Here is a 20,831-nt window from a genome sequence, read left to right as displayed (position 1 = left end):
CCATCGCTCCATAACCCTGGTCACCCCATCATGCTATGAAAGCATTGCTCCATCACACCATCACACCATCACACCATCGCCCCATCGACTCATCACACCATCACATCATCACACCATCGCCCCATCGACTCATCACACCATCACCCCATCACACCATCGCCCCATAACCCTGGTCACCCCATCATGCTATGAGAGCATTGCTCCATCACACCATCACACCATCACACCATCGCCCCATCGACTCATCACACCATCACATCATCACACCATCGCCCCATCGACTCATCACACCATCACCCCATCACACCATCGCCCCATAACCCTGGTCACCCCATCATGCTATGAAAGCATTGCTCCATCACACCATCACACCATCACACCATCGCCCCATCGACTCATCACACCATCACACCATCGCCCCATCGACTCATCACACCATCACCCCATCACACCATCGCCCCATAACCCTGGTCACCCCATCATGCTATGAAAGCATTGCTCCTTCACCCCATCACACCATCATTTCAACACCCCCATAACCCTGATCGCCCCACTGTCCCATCAGCCCATCACCCCATTACCCCTGTCACACTTCCCCAGGACCACGCTGTACACATGCAACACCAAGTGGAGTCGTAGTGTGAATGTATTCGGATAACAAAACCATCGTGCATCTGTGCTGCCGGTATCGGGCGATTGGGAAGCGGGTTAATACGTGTGCTGAAAACTACGCGATACAACGCGCAATTTGAATTAACAAAGCGTCTAATCGTGATCGTGTCTCAAATCGCCGTACGAGAGCGGAGCACGCATTAGGAGATGGGGCAATGATGGGAGAGGGTAGCGAAGGGCAAACTGCTGCCGTATGAGATGTGATGAGGGTGACGACAGAGAAGTTGTTAGCGCACGACCCTGCGCCCCGGGTCCTCACGCGTGCCGCCCCGCCCGTGGCCAGGCTCATATTCTGGGCCGACCGCGGGGAGCGGCCACGCCTGGAGTCGGCGTGGATGGACGGGCGCCAGCGGCGCGTGCTGGTGTCCGACGCGCTGGGCTGGCCCACGGGGCTCGCCGTGGACGTGCACGCCGGCGGGCGGCTCTACTGGAGCGACGCCAAGGAGGACGCCGTCTTCTCCGTGCGCCACGACGGATCCGACCGCCGCACCGTCGCCTCCGGGGGTCCGTGCCCGCCCATCTCGTGTCGCCCGTGTGCTCCCGCGGCTTACTCGGTCCACGCTCGCGGCTGCTGAAACCTGCCTTTAGTTGAGGCCGTCCACCAGCTTCTCTTGAGCTGGAGAACCTCGTGGGTGGAGGGGGGCCGAAGCGTTGGTCACAGGCTCGCGGTTGCATCAGGTCGACCGCTACTGATGAGGTTTGGGGATAGGAAGGAGATTCGCTTGGGGGCTTTTGTCAGCGGGGACCCCTAGAAAGGGGGCTCACTTTGGGGCTTTGCCGGGAGGCACTTAGGGGTTGGCATGGGAGGGTGGATGCTGTTGCGCGCTGTCTGACTTGTTGCCTCAGACGCAGCGGTTGTTAGTTTCACACGGGCGACTGGCTACGCGTGTCCGTGTCCTTGGATGTCACGAGAGACGCATTGACGATGCTTGTCCTGGACACCTGAGGATTTAAATGCAGTCACGAAGCCCGAGAAGCATGGTTGAGGATTCGCGATGCGGGGAGCGGGAGGGATGGGTTCGGTTAAACATCACGCGGCGCTCTCGGGCTCAGCGAGTCCGCGAGCGCCGCCTGATTGCGACGTGGCCGTTGGTCCCATGTGCGAGCTCTCGAGGAAGTGCACGAGGCGACGCCCCGCGGATCGCGCTCGTGCGCCTTCGGTCCGCGTCCGTGACCGGCGCGTGGCGTCGGCGGTGGCGCAGGGCTGGGCGGCCCCATGAGCCTGGACGTGTTCGAGGGCGAGCTGTACTGGACGACTCGCGAGAGCAGCCAGGTGTGGAGGCAGAGCAAGTTTGGCCGCGGCGTTCACACCAGGGTCCTCACCGCCTCCCCGTGGCTCACGCAGGCCCGCGTTTACCAGCAGCACCGCTACCCGGCTCACGGTAAGGCTGTCCTCCCGTGCCCGTGCAGAGTTTGTTGACGGTTGTGAAAGGTGGCACAGGGGTCAGAGGTCGGAGCACCGCTCTGGCAACTGCTGAGGGTCCTGGGTTTGAATCCGGCTTCTCAAGTGCAACCATCGCATGAAAAAAATTACGTGGATAAAATAACGGTTTGACTGCTGCATGACTAACATGTATCATTTGGCAACGTGGGTGGGCAAGGGCTGCCCCCTACGGCGTGGATCAGAGGTCACTTGAAAGGATCTCGGGGTTATCTCTGTGGTGTCCGTTTGTGCGGGCCGTTCTCTAAACCACGAGGGTTGCGAGAGCACAGCATGGAGGCTTTGCCTCGTGACACGATGCTGCGGCACAATCAGGATAAACTTGGTGAATAAAAAACTTCTATCCGTTGTTGTTGTTGCAGTGAAGAATCCGTGCGCCAACAGCAGTTGCAGCCACCTGTGCCTCCTGCGCCCCCAGGGCCACAGCTGCGCGTGCCCCCAGGGCTCCCACTTCCTCCCCGGGAGCTCGACCCAGTGCGATGCAGGTTCTCTTCATTCCGCTGCTGAAACACGCACACGCATGCCTCTATACTTTGAGGTTGCGCTCGGAACAATAGCTGCAAGGTGCGTTGAGAAACTCATGCTCGGAATGACATTGAGAGACAGCAAGCAGAACACATGGATTAAAAGAAAATGTGCATTTCCGTCTTCTTTGGTTCTTTCGGTAAAGTCACGTAGAATGAGAATAAAATAATAAATTGATAAAATAAAATAACACAGTAATATTCTCACGACGTTTCGGCCACAACACAAGCGGCCTTCATCAGGTGAAGGGGCGAGACTGTCTGGTAGGACAGCGCTGATGAAGGCCGCTTGTGTTGTGGCCGAAACGTCGTGAGAATATTATTGTGTTATTTTATTTTATCAATTTATTATTTTATTCTCATTCTACGTGACTTTACCGAAAGAACCAAAGAAGATGAATCATTGCAGTCACGAAAGCTTTAAATCGAAATGTGCATTTCCGTTCGAGATTTTGACTGAAAAAAAGTAAACGGGCTTGAGCGGAACGTGTCAATGTAAGGGATGATGACCAGTCGGTGAGAATCATGACGGAGGGGCAGCCAACGGACGGAACACACCCGAGAGTCTGTCCACTGCTGAGATGGAGTGATGAAATCAGTGTTTGTGCAGGCGCTGGGTGGACTTTTGCATTCGCAGGAACAAGAGCATTGGCGATGGCTTGGGGGAGGCCTTCAACCAACAGTGAATTGATCCGTGGTTGATGAACATAATTATGATACTAGAGATCGTGTTTTGTGTTGGTGGCAACGCAGTTTTTTCTAATCCAGAGTTTCGATTCACGTCTCCGGCCACAGCCGAGGTGCCGCCGGTGATCCTGGCGCTGCCGTGCCGCTGCGTGAACGGCGGGACGTGCGACGCCCGTTCCGAAGTCGCCGCCTGCACGTGAGTGACCCCCCCCCCCCCCCCCCCCCCGTGCCGCGCGCCACTCGGCTCCGTCTCCGCCCTTCTCTACGTTTTAGTTTTCTTCCACCAGCCATGCCCGCCCCCGCGACTCTGCCACCCAACTCTCCTCCCCATTTCCAGATGCCCCGGAGGCTACGTCGGCCGCTACTGCGAGATGGCCAAGGTCCACGGCGCGCCTTCCAGCGGTGAGCTCCCCCCGTCGCTCGCGAGGACGCCGTGCCGCTTGCGTGGCGCTGCTTCGCCCTGCGCCCGCCGCACGATGCGTCTCTCTGTTGCTCGCCGTCAGTGGCGTAGCTGTCGGGCGTGCGGGCGGCGCGACTGCACCGTGGGGCCCATGGGTAGAAGAGGAGCACCGCGGCGAGCGGCGAAGAAGAGAGATAATTGAACAGGGGTCCCAAGTTTCATTGCTTGCACCAGGGCCCGTGCCAACCTCGCTACGCTCCTTATTGCCACGCATATATAGATGCACCCATCGTGTCTGTTTTGAGGCTTATTAAATGTTATTGTTGGGCAACAGCTTATTGTTGATTGGTTCACGGGTGATGTTGTGCGTGGGGTTAGGTTGTAGGCGTAGATTTAATAGTATGGCTGTGGTTAGGCTTAGATTTAGGTAAGTGGTTGGGGTCAGGTGTAGGGGGTGCGATTTGGTGGTTACAGCCGTAGGTTTCGTTTCCGGTGTTTGAGATCTCGTGTCGGTGGTGCTGACGCAGCGACGCTGGCGGCCGCGCTGGCCGTGGTCATCACCGCGCTGCTCGCCGCGCTGCTGCTGGGCGTCTGCGTGAACCACCGCCGCAACGGCCTCTCCTTCCCCTGCCTCGCCTTCCTGCCGCGACTGCCTCAGCTGCCCAAGTGAGTCAACGAAGAGCCGCGGGCGCCGCACCGCCGGTACCGCCGGCACCGGACTGCCAGCGCAGAACGACGCAAGTCGGCGCCGGCTTTTTCATGAATTGAATTGCCTTCGTTCCGGGTGCTCGCGCGTGGCCAGGTTGGGACGGTTCCTGAGGTTTAAGGACGAGGATGGCGGAGCGCTGTTCCGGCGCGGGGCGGACGTGCGGGTGGAGCTGGGACCGGCGGCGCTGCACGGGGACGCCGCCATCGACGCCGCCATGCAGGCCGTTGCGTCTCGCGCTCTGCGCTCGTGCCTTGTTCTCTCCGCACGCGCCCCGCGACGGCGACCGGACGCTTACGTCACAGAAACGTTGGGGGGGGGGGGGGGGATTGTAATCGTGTTGTTCTTGCACGGTGCCCGCGAAGGGAAAGTAACCTTAAAGGGCTTCACAAGATAATTCACAGCTCGTGTCTTAAGTTAAATAATAGATTCTGCAGTGTCACGCGCACAGGGGAGTCGTGATACTGCATCGCGCTGCGAACCCAGCAACCTAAGTCTAATTCTCAGCCACAACAAACGAAGGTGGTGAGTGATGTCTGAACTGGTCCTGTGCCCTCCCCCCCCCCACCAAACCCTTCGTTGACCCTCCACTGACCGGCATGATAAAGTATGGTCAAACAACCCCCATGACTGACAAGGCATGGAGAGGCCTTCATCCAGCAGTGAATTGACAATAAAATTATCTGTATATAATGAGTGAGAGGTTACAAGCAACGATTACTTTTAGCACCATCATCGCATGAACACGTGTGCCAGTACAGCATCAGTGGTGCAGGCTGTTCCCATGGTTTGTGTCGCATGCCAGTCCATTCGTACTCTCTTATTTGGCTCCGGGCTGCTAGACTCTACGTTAAAAGTAATGCCAAGAACCCCCCCGCTCCCCACCATCGCGGACTCTTGAGACCGCTCCGCTCTACTTTCTCGGGAAAGCAATGTGGGGTTTTTTCTTCTTAAACAAAAACCTCGGTCTGCTCTACAACACTTCAGATTTCAGGATGATTACTTCTAAATCTCTGGTGCCACTTTGGGTCAGATTACACGCCGATTCATTTTTAAGCTCTTGGAGCTTTTTGGCCCCAGGGAAAAACGGGGGTGGGGGTTGGTGGTGGGGAGGTGGGGGGCGGCATGCGTAATAGAGCACGAAAGCCGATCCGCGCTGTCTCGATCCACATCCAATTACTGCCCGTGGGGGCCCCTGCAATTGTCGCCCGTGAAACGGACACGTCACTTAAATCGAGGGCGGCACGGCTGCCCGCTCTCCGGGTCTCGGTATTCTGCGGAACGCTAAAACTCGGCCGTTTCCACCCCACGCAGAACGAAAACTTCATGTCGACGGACAAGCCGGGCATTGTGTTCGAGAACCCACTGTACGGGTCCCATCGCCCCCCGCAGGTCTGTGCGAGCGCGACCCACGGCGGGTTCAAGGTGATCACCGCGTGGCGGTGGTGCACGCCTGTAATCCAGCACTGTGGAAGCAGGGGTTGGCGGATCACAAAAATGTCACGAATCTCCCTCGCCATGGGTACTGAGGTCGTGGTTTGCCAGTGATTGTTTCCCTCTGTACCGGGATAGAGTGTTTCCCCACTCGCACGTGTGCGTTTTCTTCGGGCGCTCCAGTTTCCTCCCACATGTTTTGACTTAATTGGCTAAAAACAGCTTTGCATATAAAGGACTGAAGAGCTGGGGTTATGGTTGGTAGCGCCGGCTCACCACCCGGCTGCCTTCCTACTCGTCTGGTTCCTCGCGCCCATGTAGTTTTCGCCTCGACAGGGAGAGAAAACCGTGCTTTGGTACGAGTCTAAATTGTTATTTTAAATGAACCCCCCCAAAAAAAACCCTCGTGATTAATGCAGCACGATGAGGCCCTCATCCAAAGGGCTGTGAATTTACGTCGTGTTTTTGATTGCATTGCACCCGCTGTTGATGACATGGGAGGCTTGCGTGGTTGCGTACACGGCAGCGAGACGTGGGGGGCAAAGCGAGTCCCCCCGCCCACTGAACGAACGCTTCGGTCTCATTTCGACAGTCGTGCTCCGCCGACCCACCCGGCGCCGCCCGCACCTTCGACAACCCGCTCTACGACGAGGCGGCCGAGCCCAACAGAGCGCCGGCACCACCGGCACCACCGGCACCACCGGCCGAGGGGCCCGTGACGACCCCTGGCATCGCCCCCGCGGCAAAGGTCGGGAAGGCAGCGGTCACCGAGTCACACCTCTACGTGCGCTGCGTGGAAGGCCACGGCATAAGTAACACACTGCGACGAACGTTCCCGCGTTGTGCCCGTGCCCTGCAGGTGACGCGCAAATGGAAGCGAACTGGAAAGAAAGAAAAAGGCACAACCCATTTTGAAAATCCAGTTTACAGCCAGGTGAGTGGAGCTGGAGCAGAAGAGGTTATACTCGTCGCAGGACTGATTCACCGGCTCGCCCCGCCCCCACTCTCCCTTGTGATTTGAGGAATTATCGCTTCACCACATGAGCCCAATTGTAACAGCACATTTCTCGCTTGCAATGTAAATTATAATAAACTACCACGAGCATATGAATTTATAATAATCAATGACTCGTGAAATGCTAAGTCAACACCACGATGCTGTGAAGCAGCAGTGGAGCGAATAGGACTAGTGTTTTGTGATGTACGTATATGGCAGTTTGAACATGAAGTTGCTTTGTCAGTGGATGGTGCCACACGATGGGCAAGGTGGCTCCAGGGGCATCCAGGGTCTTTATAAACGTACCCAGCGCCTCGATAGCTTGCCAGACCGCGGCTTAGTGTGCGACTTTAACACCACAGCCAAGTTAATGCATCACGTCCCAATTTTCCAGCAAATTTGGCAATTTCATTGAAGAGGATTTCACAAAACCCTGGATTATTTATTCTAACGCCAAATACACACTGATAGTTGAGCCTTGTCGATGGCCTTACAGCTGTCATCACACCCCTCCATGACCCCTGCCTTCCCCACGTAGCAGGGAACGGACCCTCAAAAGGGGGATCAGGCAGCCGTGGAGAATCCCCTGCCCCTCCCGTTCAACTGAGCCGTGCGGCGCTCGCTGCACAAGTCGGCGGACGCAGCTGGAGGTGACCATCAGCTCCGGATGATGAGTACAACGCTTGCAGCAGCAGTCGTCACATCAACCAATGGGCAAAAAGCAATTTGTGGGAACAATGCACAGCGGTCCTAGCCGATGGTACATTACAATTGTATTTAAGTGTGGCGGCCAATGGGGATCGATTAACACTGCAATGTGAATTGTATTTAATGCTATGGGAAACAATAAGAGCTTCTACTGTTGATTTTATGTAGAACGGGGAACATTGCAAGGCGCCAAGATAATGAACAGAGCGCAGCATTCTCGTACTGATCATAAAACTATGACTTTATCCTTGCACTGAACTCTTCCCAGATGAATGTATTTACTTTTATCACCTTTTAATATTTGTACATTTTCATGCTGAATTGCAGCCAAATGTGTAGATTTCTTGAGACGTTTCCTGAAATAAACGTGGCCTTGTGTCGTCTCCGGTGATGTCAAATTTAAAACATGGATCAGACATGACTGGAGTTGTCTTTATTCAGTTTATTTTTTTATCACCGTTAGTGCAACCATGCTTCCTGGATTTGGAAGCGCAGCTTCATTACCCCCCCACCACAATCGTCACAGTCCTTTCACATGCAATCTGTGTGCATGTCTCAGTGCTATTTATTTTTGAGGCTTGCATCAAGTGAAACACAAAAAAACCCATTTTATTCATTCATTCAAAATAACAGAAATGGGCTTAAAACAATACACCTTCAATGTATTTATAAAATATGCGAGGAATTCTGAGAGGTAGGCTAATGGAGCCAGTTCTATCCCAGGAGCAGATGTGGGCTCTGCCAGACCCCTTCTTCAGACGTGATCAGGGCCCTCCAGGTGAGAAGTGCATTCGGTTCCAGGTAGAGCATTGCCAGACCACGGCTTCCCTCCCAATCCCATGTCATGCCATGCTGCTAGGCCGCTGAATGATAAACGTGGGGAAAACCGTACTTGTAAAAAATGGAAATTTTAATATTTAGTGTTGACTAAAAATAAGATTATCATGTAACAGGGAAACGCTGTGTTCCGGCAAGCTGTACTTAACACGGCCCTTCTACGCTTCTGGCTGTCGCTGGGCAGCCACGTAGTCACGCACAAGAACCTCAGCCTCGGCTCGCCGGCTCATCTTGTTGGCTTTGCCCTGAAACTTGGGGCCCTTGCCGGCCCCCTTCCCTTCCAGCACTTCCGCCACCCTGCACACGGAAGCGTACACACTGTTACGTCAACCTGCACAATTTTAATTAAAATAAAATGATTTTGAAGCTATCTTGAGTATCACAACGGATTAAGTTTATTTTCACAATTCTAGAAATCATCAATACGTTTCAATATCAGGATAACAATTAACATCAATGAACGAAGCTCTGTGTAAACACCCGAACAAAGCCACTGGCCATTGCTTTGAAAAAGTTGAGCATAACCATCACTGTTCGCCTTCTATGCTCTACTATCCAGGAAGGCAGTAGAGGATTGCGTCTTACTTTGGGCCCAGTTCCTGCACGGCTTGCTGTGGCCCGGCCAACAAGAACAGTCCAGCTGCCTTCTCATCCCCCACGCTCAGGAACACCAGCACACCCTGCAGATGGAACAAGAGGGCCAGCGATACAGCTTGCTCAGTTACAGCAATACTGAGAAGGCTCACAAATGAACCCAGTGGGGGTAATACATATTTAGAAGATAAAACAGGTTTCAAATTCAGAACAATTTGAATCTCTTACCTCGCTTGAAAGTTCGTTTGCAATTATATTCATGAACTCATTGTCTCCTTCTTTCCTGCATTACAAAATTCATCAAGCTCATGTTTTATGTTAAACATACCTTTGCCAGGAAAAAAAAGTACGTGATTGCGCGTGCAGTAAACGGTGCATTTAAAATGTAATACCACAAGACTGACCTGTGCATAGAGAACATCCCACTGCGACTGGCCTCCTCGCGACAGCTCTTGGCAGTGAGCACGGCCAGGTCACGCAGCAGAATGGTGTTACTCTGTATCGCACGGGAAATGAACACGAGGGGGTTACCAGAAGCAACAATGGACTGACCATCTCAGTGCAGTTCTTACAAAAACGATGCTTGGGATGTTCATGTTTGACATCAGGCTGGAACAAACTCGTGAGATCTGGAAGACCGTGCACAACGCCACAAGTGCTTGTACCTCTGGATAATGATTACGTAAATGTAAGTTGGGCTTTCTAAAGTTTCTAAATGTACCCATATTTACAGTGAGGGAAAAAAGTATTTGATCCCCTGCTGATTTTGTACGTTTGCCCACTGAAAAAGAAATGACCAGTCTATAATTTAAATGGTAGGATTAATTGAACAGTGAGAGACAGAATAACAACAAAATCCAGAAATATGCATGTCAAAAATGTTATAAATTGATTCGCATTTTAATGAGGGAAATAAGTATTTGACCCCTCTGCAAAACATGACTTAGTACTTGGTGGCAAAACCCTTGTTGGCAATCAGAGGTCAGACGTTTCTTGCAGTTGGCCACCAGGTTTGCACACATCTCAGGAGGGATTTTGTCCCACTCCTCTTTGCAGATCTTCTCCAAGTCATTAAGGTTTCGAGGCTGACGTTTGGCGACTCGAACCTTCAGCTCCCTCCACATATTTTCTATGGGATTAATGTCTGGAGACTGGCTAGGTCACTCCAGGACCTTAATATGCTTCTTCTTGAGCCACTCCTTTGTTGCCTTGGCCGTGTGTTTTGGGTCATTGTCATGCTGGAATACCCATCCACGACCCATTTTCAATGCCCTGGCTGAGGGAAGGAAGTTCTCACCCAAGATTTGACGGTACATGGCCCTGTCCATCGTCCCTTTGATGCGGTGAAGCTGTCCTGTCACCTTAGCAGAAAAACATCCCAAAAGCATAATGTTTCCACCTCCATGTTTGACGGTGGGGATGGTATTCTTGGGGTCATAGGCAGCATTCCTCCTCCAAACACGGTGAGTTGAGTTGATGCCAAAGAGCTCCATTTTGGTCTCATCTGACCACAACACTTTCACTCAGTTGTCCTCTGAATCATTCAGATGTTCATTGGCAAACTTGACGGGCATGTATATGTGCTTTCTTGAGCAGGAGAACCTTGCGGGCGCTGCAGGATTTCAGACCTTCACGGCGTAGTGTGTTACAAATTCATCTTCTTTGGTTCTTTCGGTAAAGTCACGTAGAATGAGAATAAAATAATAAATTGATAAAATAAAATAACACAATAATATTCTCACGACGTTTCGGCCACAACACAAGTCTCGTCCCCTTCACCTGATGAAGGCCGCTTGTGTTGTGGCCGAAACGTCGTGAAAATTTTATTGTGTTATTTTATTTTATCAATTTATTATTTTATTCTCATTATACGTGACTTTACCGAAAGAACCAAAGAAGATGAATCCTTGCAGTCACGAAAGATTTAAATCGAAATGTGTTACCAATTGTTTTCTTGGTGACTATGGTCCCAGCTGCCTTGAGATCATTGACAAGATCCTCCCGTGTAGTTCTGGACTGATTCCTCACCATTCTCATGATCATTGCAACTCCACGAGGTGAGATCTTGCATGGAGCCCCAGGCCGAGGGAGATTGACAGTTCTTATGTGTTTCTTCCATTTGCGAATAATCGCACCAACTGTTGTCACCTTCTCACCAAGCTGCTTGGCAATGGTCTTGTAGCCCATTCCAGCCTTGTGTAGGTCTACAATCTTGTCCCTGACATCCTTGGAGAGCTCTTTGGTCTTGGCCATGGTGGAGAGTTTGGAATCTGATTGATTGATTGCTTCTGTGGACAGGTGTCTTTTATACAGGTAACAAGCTGAGATTAGGAGCACTCCCTTTATGAGTGTGCTCTTAATCTCAGCTCGTTACCTGTATAAAAGACACCTGGGAGCCAGAAATATTTCTGTCAGTGGGCAAACGTACAAAATCAGCAGGGGATCAAATACTTTTTTCCCTCACTGTAAAAATGTGAAATTGTAAAGAGGACCAGCCTCGAACTGATTGGTCGGCCTCACCTTCTGCAGCAGTTTCGCTTGTTTCTGGAGACGGTCCACAGCCTCCACCTGTTCCTCGGGCCCCACCCTCCAGGGCAAAACAGAGAAACACGAGCTTTAAAACAACTCTGCGGTGAATTATACATATGGTTATAAACCTACACGTTAATAACCAGATTAATGCCACTAAATAGTGCATTTGCGGCATAGCTTAAGCAATGCTCACTTGACGAGGGCGTTCAGAGCCCTCTCGTTAGTGTAACTGCGTTCACAATACTGCAGCACGCGGTTTCCCGCCAGGAACAAAATGTTGGTCTTGTTCTTTTTTCCCTTCTCGGCGCCGAAGATCTTGATTGCCTGCAGCTGGCTGAGGTTGGAAACGTGAGTCCCGCAGCACATGTTGGCATCCACTGCCTTGATGTCGATGATCCTGACAGGTCCCACATGGTCATCCGGCAATCCTCGACTCCGGAACTACCCGGACCCCGTACCGGAAAAAACAAAAAGCCAATCAAAATCAGTGCCCACACTTCACAGTGAATACCAACCACCCTCCAATGCAAAGCGCTGCAATCACCTGTGCCAGCTCTGGATCATCCGCCTCATAAACGTGCACTTCTACGGGAACGTGCTCACGGATCTTGGTGTTGACTGCGAGCTCCAGGTCACGAAGTTGCTCGGCCGATACACTCGGCGTGTCCAACTCGATGCTCGACCGCTGCTTACCCAAGTCCCTTCACCACCGCGGGCAGCACGCACAAACACAATGAAGCATGCCAATATGGTTGGCCATCTTTGCCAGTATAGTCGTTTCAACTTAATTTCAGTGCAATGAGGGTAAGAAAACATGATATTTGCAACAATTACCAAGATGTTGTTTTGAACCCATACATGGAGTCTGCCAAGGCAGTGACAAGGTGCTGCCCTGAAAATGGAGAAATATTTTTTTAGCTGTCAGCATATATATACTTGCCTTTTGCCCGTCCAAGGACGGGTGTATCGCAGTAAATCTGAAACTTGCAAGCGAAAAGCAGACCGCGACGTGATATCCATTGCATTAATTCGTGTGCAATTTATAAGGCCGCGGTGACACAGACCTATTTCATTTAAAGGTTATAATCCCTTGTTCATCGTGACATCCTTTTTACTTCTATGTCTCAACAACAGCGTTACGGAGATCGCATGACGTGAGGGTTCTGCCTTTGTAGTGATGGTTGTAAGTTGACGCTGAGGAGGGGGGAGGAGGCGCCTCGCCCCCCCCCCATGTGGAGTGACGTCACCCACTAATTAATATTAATGGTGGGGGTGTCCATTTGGAAGACGTCACCTCTTCATAATTATTCATGTGGGGGGGCTGGCCGACGTGGAGTGACGTCACTCGCGGGACACATACATTCTTGGCTCATTATAGTAGCAAATGTGGAACGTCTTTCGCGCCGTACGTAGCCAACCGCGCTAATCAGAGGTGCGGTAACCCGCGAGTGAAGCTACATTGGCCACAACGGCACAAAGGCCTGCACGAAACATTGTTCGTCCCATTAATGAGCAGCCTTACCAGAGTGCTGTTGCATGTGGTCAAAGCGACGCGCCCAATCAACTCGCAGATCCACGCTCACTCCAACCTCCAGGGGCGACTCCACGAAGTGGACAGCGTCTCCACCTTTCCGCGTCACTCGCAGCACCGGCAGCCCATTAATGGTGCCAAAGTCATCCGGCTGCAGGGGTAGAAGAGGGGAGGGGGGGTGTGCTTCATCAACACCACGCAAGCTCATTTGTGCGGTCTGTTGGATGAGGTGCACAACAGAATGTTCGTGAAGTGCGGTTTGGGTGCTTCTGGGCTGCACTGCCCTACACAATCGTGCAGCCACAGGGCGTTTTGGAAGGCGGTGCTTCAATGCCGTCCCTTGCCTCACCTGGCCTCCACCTTCAGGGAACAGGATGGTGTCCTCCAGTATCACTTCGAAGCCCTCAATTTTCTTCTTCTTTCCGTTGGTCTCCATGTGCAGCACGGCAGGCACGCACGACCGCACGCTGCTGGTCAGCTGCACGCGGACCACCACCATCACCACGGCAGCCACGGTTCAGTGGTTTGCAGACAGAGGGCGCCAATACGCCGCGTTCTTAAATCAATCACAATCATAATCTGTATTTCTGAATCGGTTAGCCTGGAGAAATCCGATGGGCTATGAAGCTCTTTTCTTTTATACAGATGTTCGGTAGTATGCCCCAACTTAGACGTTGTGTCACACTGCCTAGGTGCAGTCATAATCCAATTACAAATATGGGTCATACACACTCAAGGATTAGAGCCCCCATTTCATAATTATACACAGCACATCATCCACGTTCAAGTCCCACATGAAGATGACGGCGGCGGCGATGCCTGTGATGCTGATCATGAAAGGGAAGTGATAATGATGACGTTGATGATGGTACAATCACCGTATGTGTGTTGATTCTGCAGCTGACAATGATTGTAATATGCTAGTCACAGTGCGGTGCAGTTACTGAACGGTGATCGCGCTGTGCTTGATGCCAGTGCAATGATCGCGTTGTGCCACTACCCATCGTGGACTCATCACGATATGACGACAGTGGGGTAATAACGATGTTGCTGATCATGACAGCAGAATGGTGGTGGTGATGATGATGATGATGCAACACAACACCACATTTACACTAGAGACGCGTGCCGCTCATGGGGTTAACGCTGTGTTCCGGCGCGGCACCGCCACCACTCGCGTCATCCTACCTCCTTAAGGAAGCTGTCCTTTTGACACATGAACGCCATTACTGCAGCAACAACAGCAAAAAAAAACAAACGATGGCAAAAACACGGGGAGAGAGAGAGGGAGAAAGAGAGAGAGGGGAGACAGAGAGAGAGGAGAGAGAGGGGGGTGGTTGCGACAACTCGCCCAGCTGTTGCGGGCCGGCCGCGACCCGGAACTGGCGCCCTTTGACCCGGAACTGGCGCCCTTTGACCCGGAAGCGGCCCCCTGCAGGAGAAGGCGGCCCCTCCCCCTCACGCTCCCCTCGCCACCGTCCCCCTCACCGCCCCCCACCACCACCATCACCACGGCCGACTTGGCTCGCTCCCTCGCTGCTCCCTCGCTCGCTCGCTCCGGCCTCTCTCAATCCGCGTCCATCCTCGTGCAGAGCGGGACCGTCACCCGGGATCAGCCCCCCGCACGCGCGCAGGTAAACTTGACGCAGCCTCTCGCCCATTCCGCAAGCTCGTTCGTGCAGCCAAACGCGAGGCGTTCCATCGCCCCCCCCACTCCGTCTGTTATCCCTCAATGTTGCCCTTCGCTTGCAATGACGACCTCGTATCCGTGAGTTCACACGATGCTCGTCCGTCCGTGAATTCACTCGCTCGCTCGCAAATGCATTCACTCATTCATCGCTAAGCCCGTCCAGTCACTCGTTTTATAAAGAGCTCATTCGTGAAAAGACATTATGCTATTCATTCGCACGTTAATTCATGCGCTCACCCCATTTGAATTGATCGGTCAATTCACTCGCTCATCCGTTCTCACCCAATTCCACAAATATATTCATTCATCCATGCAGTACCCCCTTCACTCGTTCATTCATTTATTATTTAAATCTTCATTTCACTCCGCTCCTCTTTCACGTTGCATATCGGAATCTTTATTTAGATTGGGTAGAATTCACTTTCGAGCTATTCATCTTTTTTTCCCCCCCCACACATGTCCAGAATATTGCCCGCCGCGAGAGCTCCATGGCGAGCAACATTCCCGGACCACGCGATCGCGACACACCCCTGTTTAGCGAGTCCCCTTGCTGGGGGCAGTCGGCTGCCCTCCTCACCCCCACACCCCCATAGGGGGGGGGGCATCCATTGAGTACGTACTTATGGAGGGGTGGAGGGTGGGGTTAACCCAAATGCGTATAGGCGGGGGGGGGAGTCTGCTGACAATGTACGCATAGGAAACGGGGTCGGGGTGAAGCCTCGATAATAATTTGTCTACATTGGCCTTGAAATGAGCCACAGTTCAGTGTCTTCAGCTGTCAGACAACAAGTACTAGCGTGAGCAGTGGGACTGTGGGAGAGGTGTCACTCGTGTGCCACCGTGCCCCCCCTCCCCCCTGACTGCGAGCTATCACGCAGCTCGGCAAAATAAGTGGCCAAGGCACGCAAGTTAATTATTTTAATGCAGGTGGACTATCTGTTTGCTTAAACACGTTAATGTTATTAATCCTTGATCGTTTCTGCGTGGATTAAATATCGGCCGTTCTATAGGATTCGGGGCGGGGGTGCGTCAAGCTGTACGTACGCAGGTGCGTACAGGGAGGAGGGGGGTAGAGGTCAAGTTTTGACAGATTTTTGCGTACCTACTAAATGGATGGCCCCTTACCACCTCACAACCCTCACCCCCGGCCCCCCACCCCCTCACCCACCCCTCCAGACCCTCACCCACACCCTCCCTCACCCACATTTCACCCCCATCTCACCCACTGCTCACCACCCCCTCACCCACCCCTCACCCCCCTCCATCCACCCCCCCCCCTCTTCCCCCTCACCCCACCCCCTCTCTGTGTGTTCTGTACTGCACTACGAGTCAAGATGGCCTTAGCCCAGGGGTGGGCACATTTTTTGACTCGTGGGCCACAATGGGTTCTAAAATTTGACAGAGGGGCCGGGCCAGGAACAGATGGATGGAGTGTTTGTGTGAACTAATATAAATGACATGTAAAAATCATTACATGAAAGGATTTGGCCTATGACAGGTAGCAAAGCATTTATTTGCAAGGCAATTTAGCAAATTGCACGAACATGAACAATACAAAAACATGTCGTCACGTGACTGATCAAACATCATGAAAACATCTGAGGCCTGCGCCCAAACCAATTACCACACTCCCGGTCAAAGTGCGCCATCTAATGGGGAAATGGGGGCATTACAGGAGAAAGGTAAAATTTAATTTAATAATAATAATATTTGGACAAGTTCGGCGGGCCGGATTAAAAAGCCCAACGCGCCGTACTTTGCCCATGTCTGCCTTAGCCTCAGCGGTGGCAAATTACGTGAATCGCATAGGATTCTGTTGTGTATCTCAGTACAAAGCAGAGCAAACACTGACATAACAACAATATACAAAACTAGGGGTTGTTCCAGGACGCCTGTGGCGCCCCTCACAACCATTTACGTTCTTCGGCCAGGAATGCCACGAAAAAAATTGCACGCGAAGGACACATTCACGCAAGCACCCGATGCTCCGTTTTGAAGTTTTGAAATGAAACATTTTGAATTCATATTATTGGTTCTTTCGGTAAAGTCACGTAGAAAGAACCAAGAATATGAATCCCTGCAGTCACAAAAGCTTTAAATCTAAATATTTTGAATTGTAATATGTTTAGAATTAGATAATTGTATTTCTTCATTAAAAGCTTATATCACTTTACATCTGGAATACTTAATTGAAAACGACATTTCGTGGTGAATATCCTCTCGTCGTTAAGTCAATGGCCTTGCTGGGGGTTTGGTTCGATGCGGACTTTCACCCGGCCCACTATAGCCCCGCCAAGCGTTGGTTGGCTGCTTGGTCCCGGTCACGTGACGCACTTAAACCAATCCGTGCCGCGTTAGTCACAATGACAGAATCACAGATCTGGGTGTTTATATATTAAGATGATCGTGACGGCTGATGGCAAACTAAAGTCCCCGACGAAGGATTACTACATTAAAGATACTAACTTCTACCGATAGATGGCGCTAGTACTTTGTGTACATACAGACTGTATACTGCAGTGGTGATTTTTGGTCGTAGCTTTCTGGTGGAACTCGGAGGAGCCCGTTGAGATCCAGCGGAATGGATCATCCAGTGCTTGGTACGTAGCGTAAGGCAGCTCGCTGTTCGAAACCAGTGAGAATGTCAGAGGGCCGGCACAGCCTGCGACGTAGATACCGTGCGGGATAAGTTTGCAATGGGCGCGGGGAAATTCAACGCCACGTTGCAGCGACAAAACACGCTTATACACAACACGAGACGTATACTTTACAAACACCGTGTTGACATGTGGTGATCTCTCACTATCGTGGCCTTAATGTTTTTTTTTTGGGGGGGGGGGGCTGGGGGAGGCGTGGGCACCCCTGGTCTTTATGGGGGGGGTCTCACATACCGAAAAGGTTAAGAACCACTGGCTTAAGATTTAAACATGCTCTGATGATGATGGCAGCGACAGTGATGATGTTTATGGTTATTGATGATACCAGCTTGTTAAAATCGTACACCTAAACCATGGAGACATTTAATGGTGACCCATCAACTTGCATTTAATTTTGGACAACGTTAGATGCTCGGCTTTAGTCAATGATCTTCAGGCTTACTCGGTGAAATACAATTTGGATTTAAATGTAACGTGTAAATCGTTTCTCACGACGTACAGAAACATTGGACAGATTTATAGAGAGGCAAGCCGTCAGAGGGAACGAATGAAGGTACTGTTTTGAGCCTGTGCTTTAACAATGACCAGGCAAATAAACACCGTGGATAGCTGGTAGAAGGGAGTGCTGGAGGGCAGACCTTGCAAAGCTGCAAACTGTGCTTCTACAGATCTACACAAAGGGCAGGCAGAGGGCATGTTTCACTCAGCTTGGCATAATGAGTCATATGTGTGGTAGACATCCCTTGAGGTACCAGCGGCCAGAATACAGCCCATTATCGCTGTCCCTCTCTCTGTCTTGGTCCAGATATGCCCATCCAGACGACTGACACAGCCCCAGTGGCACAGAAGGAATCACGCCCAGTTCAGGTGGAGTCTGGTGAGTTGTTCTTTTCCCACACAGATTGTTATAACATTCAGTTGCATTCGTCCCAAGTGCACTCATCCCAATAAATACACTTTCCTGTGTCGCTTGTAAACACCATGACCATCAGACTTGTCACCGTGCACCGTCTCATCGACTGACACATTCTTCAGCTCACGATACTTGCATTGAATTGTGGATGTGAGAATCGATTGTCTACGATTTTTGCAGAGTGTGTGTTAATGTTGCATTTAGGTGAATGGAGTAAGCAAAACTGTATTATACAGAACAAATGAGAAACTATATATGAGAATGTAAAAACAAGTAAAAAATACCTGATTCTTGAATTGAATCGTGACATTAAAATGTGAAAATGAATTCTATCGTTATTTGGTGAATAATAACACGCTCAAGGACTGCATACCTTAGCATTCCTCCTCTGGTCCTATGTTGTCGTCTCGCAATACCATCAAGGTACACTCTTCGAAGATAGAATGGAATGGTTCATGATTGAGTGGGAAATTCATATTTAGATCGGCATTTGTAAATTCTTAAGCATCATGCTTTGTAGTGAAATAACTGGCATTGTGTTAAAGGATTATGGCTCTTCTTGTTGCATTGCTTATCTTCCAAGCCATAATTAATGCTCTTGTAATCATCAGTGGGAGTATCTAAATTACGAATATCTTTAAACCATTTTTATGGTATAAAGGAGGTAGTAGTGCCCACTATCCATGATGTCCCAAGCAGGAACTGCCTTTTCACTCAAAATACTACTGAACCTCATCATATGCCTATTATTGCTATTTTGATTAAAAAATGCTTTACTCTGTTTTAAAAATGCCTTTTAAATTGACATTATTGCTCCTGAATTTGTAGGCAAGTGTTTTTCAAGTTTGCCATTTTAGACTGCTGTGTTTTAAATGCCATTTTAATACGGTCATGTATATTACTGTCATATCCCGAAAGGATCTGGAACGGAATCGGACAGCGATGAGTCCATCCCTGAATTGGAGGAGCAAACAGACTCCACATCACAGGCCCATTCTCAGCAAGCACAGGTACAGCCATGCTTAAACTACATGGTTTTCGACTGGTATCTGTTTTATGGCAAAACCAGAAGTAAACGGTGAGCGGAAATGACATCAACCATGTCTCTGTGTTTGTTGCAGCTGGCAGCTGCGGCAGAGCTGAACGAAGAGTTGGTGAGCAAAGCCAAGCAGAGCCGCAGCGAGAAGAAGGCTCGTAAGGTCAGGAGCGATAAGGAGACAGATATGATAGTTGTGGGATTCTCTTGTATTTTTAATCTAGACTAATAATTTGTAATGCTTTAGTTACTTGAGGTTTGCGTTGTGCCCACAACCCTGCAGGCCATGTCAAAGCTGGGGCTGCGTCAGGTGGGCGGTGTGACGCGCGTCACCATCCGGAAGTCCAAGAACATTCTCTTCGTTATCACCAAGCCTGATGTGTACAAGAGCCCTGCCTCGGACACCTACATCGTCTTTGGAGAGGCTAAGGTTCGCTGATGTATTGTATTTTATATCTGTTCCATTGGTGCTGCAAAATTAGCAAAAGTAAGTTAACGTAACAGGAAAAGGTTCAATAGTCAGGGTGTGCTCCGTTGACATACAGAACTGGTGTGATGTCTGCATCTGTGTTTCCATTAAGTTCTGGCTTCACTTGGAAGGAATTAAGGAATGTTTTTTTTTTATATATCCTGCTGACGTCAAATGCTGTGCAAATATTTTATAATGGCAATGCGTGGCAAAAGTATGGGAAATGGAAAATGCAGACATTGACGTGGAAATTGTATTGCTAGACTTGTATGAATGTTCAAGTGTCAAATAAACGATCATTCTGGCAATTGTGTTGTAGAATATAGACACATTGAGAACACAGATGGAAAACATATTTCTTGTAATCAACACTTGCAGCCGTGGACCTCTGTGCCGAGTGTGGGTTTGTGTGCGGTGTTTGTTTTTCGTGTTGCATGCAGATTGAAGACCTGTCCCAGCAGGCGCAGATGGCAGCGGCTGAGAAGTTCAAGGTTCCCGGGGAGGCAGCGCCGGGCGTTCAGGAGCGCGTGCAGCCACCCCCCGTGCCCGAGGAGAGCGAAGAAGAGGAGGAGGTGCTTCAGCCGCATCCCCCCAACATGAGCACGATAGAACGCCAGCTTTATCTCTGCTGGCCTTGGCGCTGTCTTGCAGTCCTATGCTGCCACCCTGTGACCAAAACAACACACTGCGATTATTTTGTTCTTATTGGGATGAGTATTTCCTGTACATTCGGCATGCAATGATTCACTCCGCTTTGGTGTTTGATTCATTGTTCTAATTCACGGTGATGATTTGAATGCGTGAATCAATTTTTTTCTCGTTTATACTGTCATTTGTATTGTTTTTCATGTTTTGGTTTATGCTTTTAGTCCAAAGGTAACATTTGCATAACATTTTCATAATTTATACATTCTTACACACGAGTCAATACATGCATTTAAAGTGTGCATATGTGACCGGCCCGCACCGACCGGTGTTGTGAGGTATCGTCAAATAACCCCTA

General features: G+C 50.6%; 3 protein-coding genes and 1 long non-coding RNA gene across 7 annotated transcripts in view; 2 read left to right on the top strand and 2 right to left on the bottom strand.

The window, feature by feature from the left end:
- LOC116941090 (low-density lipoprotein receptor-related protein 2-like) overlaps positions 1–7,952 on the top strand; it is an 83,870-nt gene extending 75,918 nt beyond the window's left edge. For 2 of the 3 annotated variants that reach the window (XM_076066052.1, XM_032951713.2), the window contains exons 71-81: positions 956–1,176; positions 1,875–2,054; positions 2,476–2,598; positions 3,433–3,520; positions 3,662–3,726; positions 4,252–4,390; positions 4,527–4,656; positions 5,745–5,822; positions 6,457–6,612; positions 6,724–6,798; positions 7,400–7,952. In XM_076066052.1, the coding sequence (XP_075922167.1) occupies positions 956–1,176; positions 1,875–2,054; positions 2,476–2,598; positions 3,433–3,520; positions 3,662–3,726; positions 4,252–4,390; positions 4,527–4,656; positions 5,745–5,822; positions 6,457–6,612; positions 6,724–6,798; positions 7,400–7,468 (1,324 nt within the window). In that variant the 3' untranslated portion in view covers positions 7,469–7,952. The remainder of the gene's footprint in view (positions 1–955; positions 1,177–1,874; positions 2,055–2,475; positions 2,599–3,432; positions 3,521–3,661; positions 3,727–4,251; positions 4,391–4,526; positions 4,657–5,744; positions 5,823–6,456; positions 6,613–6,723; positions 6,799–7,399) is intronic. The other variant, XM_076066053.1, reaches the window with a different exon arrangement.
- A 44-nt stretch (positions 7,953–7,996) lies between these two features.
- On the bottom strand, positions 7,997–14,465 carry AARSD1 (alanyl-tRNA synthetase domain containing 1). Of its 2 annotated transcripts, none has more exons than XM_032951714.2 (11): positions 14,252–14,465; positions 13,413–13,541; positions 13,055–13,214; positions 12,367–12,424; positions 12,077–12,233; positions 11,726–11,973; positions 11,521–11,587; positions 9,405–9,496; positions 9,229–9,283; positions 8,992–9,086; positions 7,997–8,703 (listed from the first exon to the last, which is right to left on the bottom strand). In XM_032951714.2, exons 1-11 carry the CDS (start codon positions 14,288–14,290, stop codon positions 8,565–8,567), a joined length of 1,239 nt encoding a protein of 412 aa, XP_032807605.2. In that variant the 5' UTR covers positions 14,291–14,465; the 3' UTR covers positions 7,997–8,564. The 2 variants fall into 2 exon arrangements, with proteins under 2 accessions (XP_032807605.2, XP_075922169.1); XM_076066054.1 differs by lacking the exon at positions 14,252–14,465 and adding an exon at positions 14,178–14,199.
- A 60-nt stretch (positions 14,466–14,525) lies between these two features.
- LOC116941093 (nascent polypeptide-associated complex subunit alpha) overlaps positions 14,526–20,831 on the top strand; it is a 7,079-nt gene continuing 773 nt past the window's right edge. Inside the window, exons 1-6 of the mRNA XM_032951715.2 lie at positions 14,526–14,697; positions 18,216–18,287; positions 19,242–19,333; positions 19,445–19,522; positions 19,643–19,789; positions 20,269–20,400. Of these exons, the coding sequence (XP_032807606.1) occupies positions 18,218–18,287; positions 19,242–19,333; positions 19,445–19,522; positions 19,643–19,789; positions 20,269–20,400 (519 nt within the window). The 5' untranslated portion in view covers positions 14,526–14,697; positions 18,216–18,217. The remainder of the gene's footprint in view (positions 14,698–18,215; positions 18,288–19,241; positions 19,334–19,444; positions 19,523–19,642; positions 19,790–20,268; positions 20,401–20,831) is intronic.
- The window catches only part of LOC142924211 (uncharacterized), an 11,722-nt gene continuing 7,138 nt past the window's right edge, over positions 16,248–20,831 (bottom strand). The window contains exon 2 of the long non-coding RNA XR_012941389.1: positions 16,248–20,494. This is a non-coding gene — a long non-coding RNA (uncharacterized LOC142924211). The remainder of the gene's footprint in view (positions 20,495–20,831) is intronic.

This window comes from Petromyzon marinus, chromosome 10, assembly GCF_048934315.1.
Source record: "Petromyzon marinus isolate PM22_M1 ecotype Great Lakes invasive population chromosome 10, UKy_Petmar_22M1.pri1.0, whole genome shotgun sequence".
Classification (NCBI taxonomy): domain Eukaryota; kingdom Metazoa; phylum Chordata; class Hyperoartia; order Petromyzontiformes; family Petromyzontidae; genus Petromyzon; species Petromyzon marinus.
The sequence above is the reverse complement of the archived record's forward strand: the minus strand, read 5'-3'. Positions and strand labels throughout refer to the sequence as shown.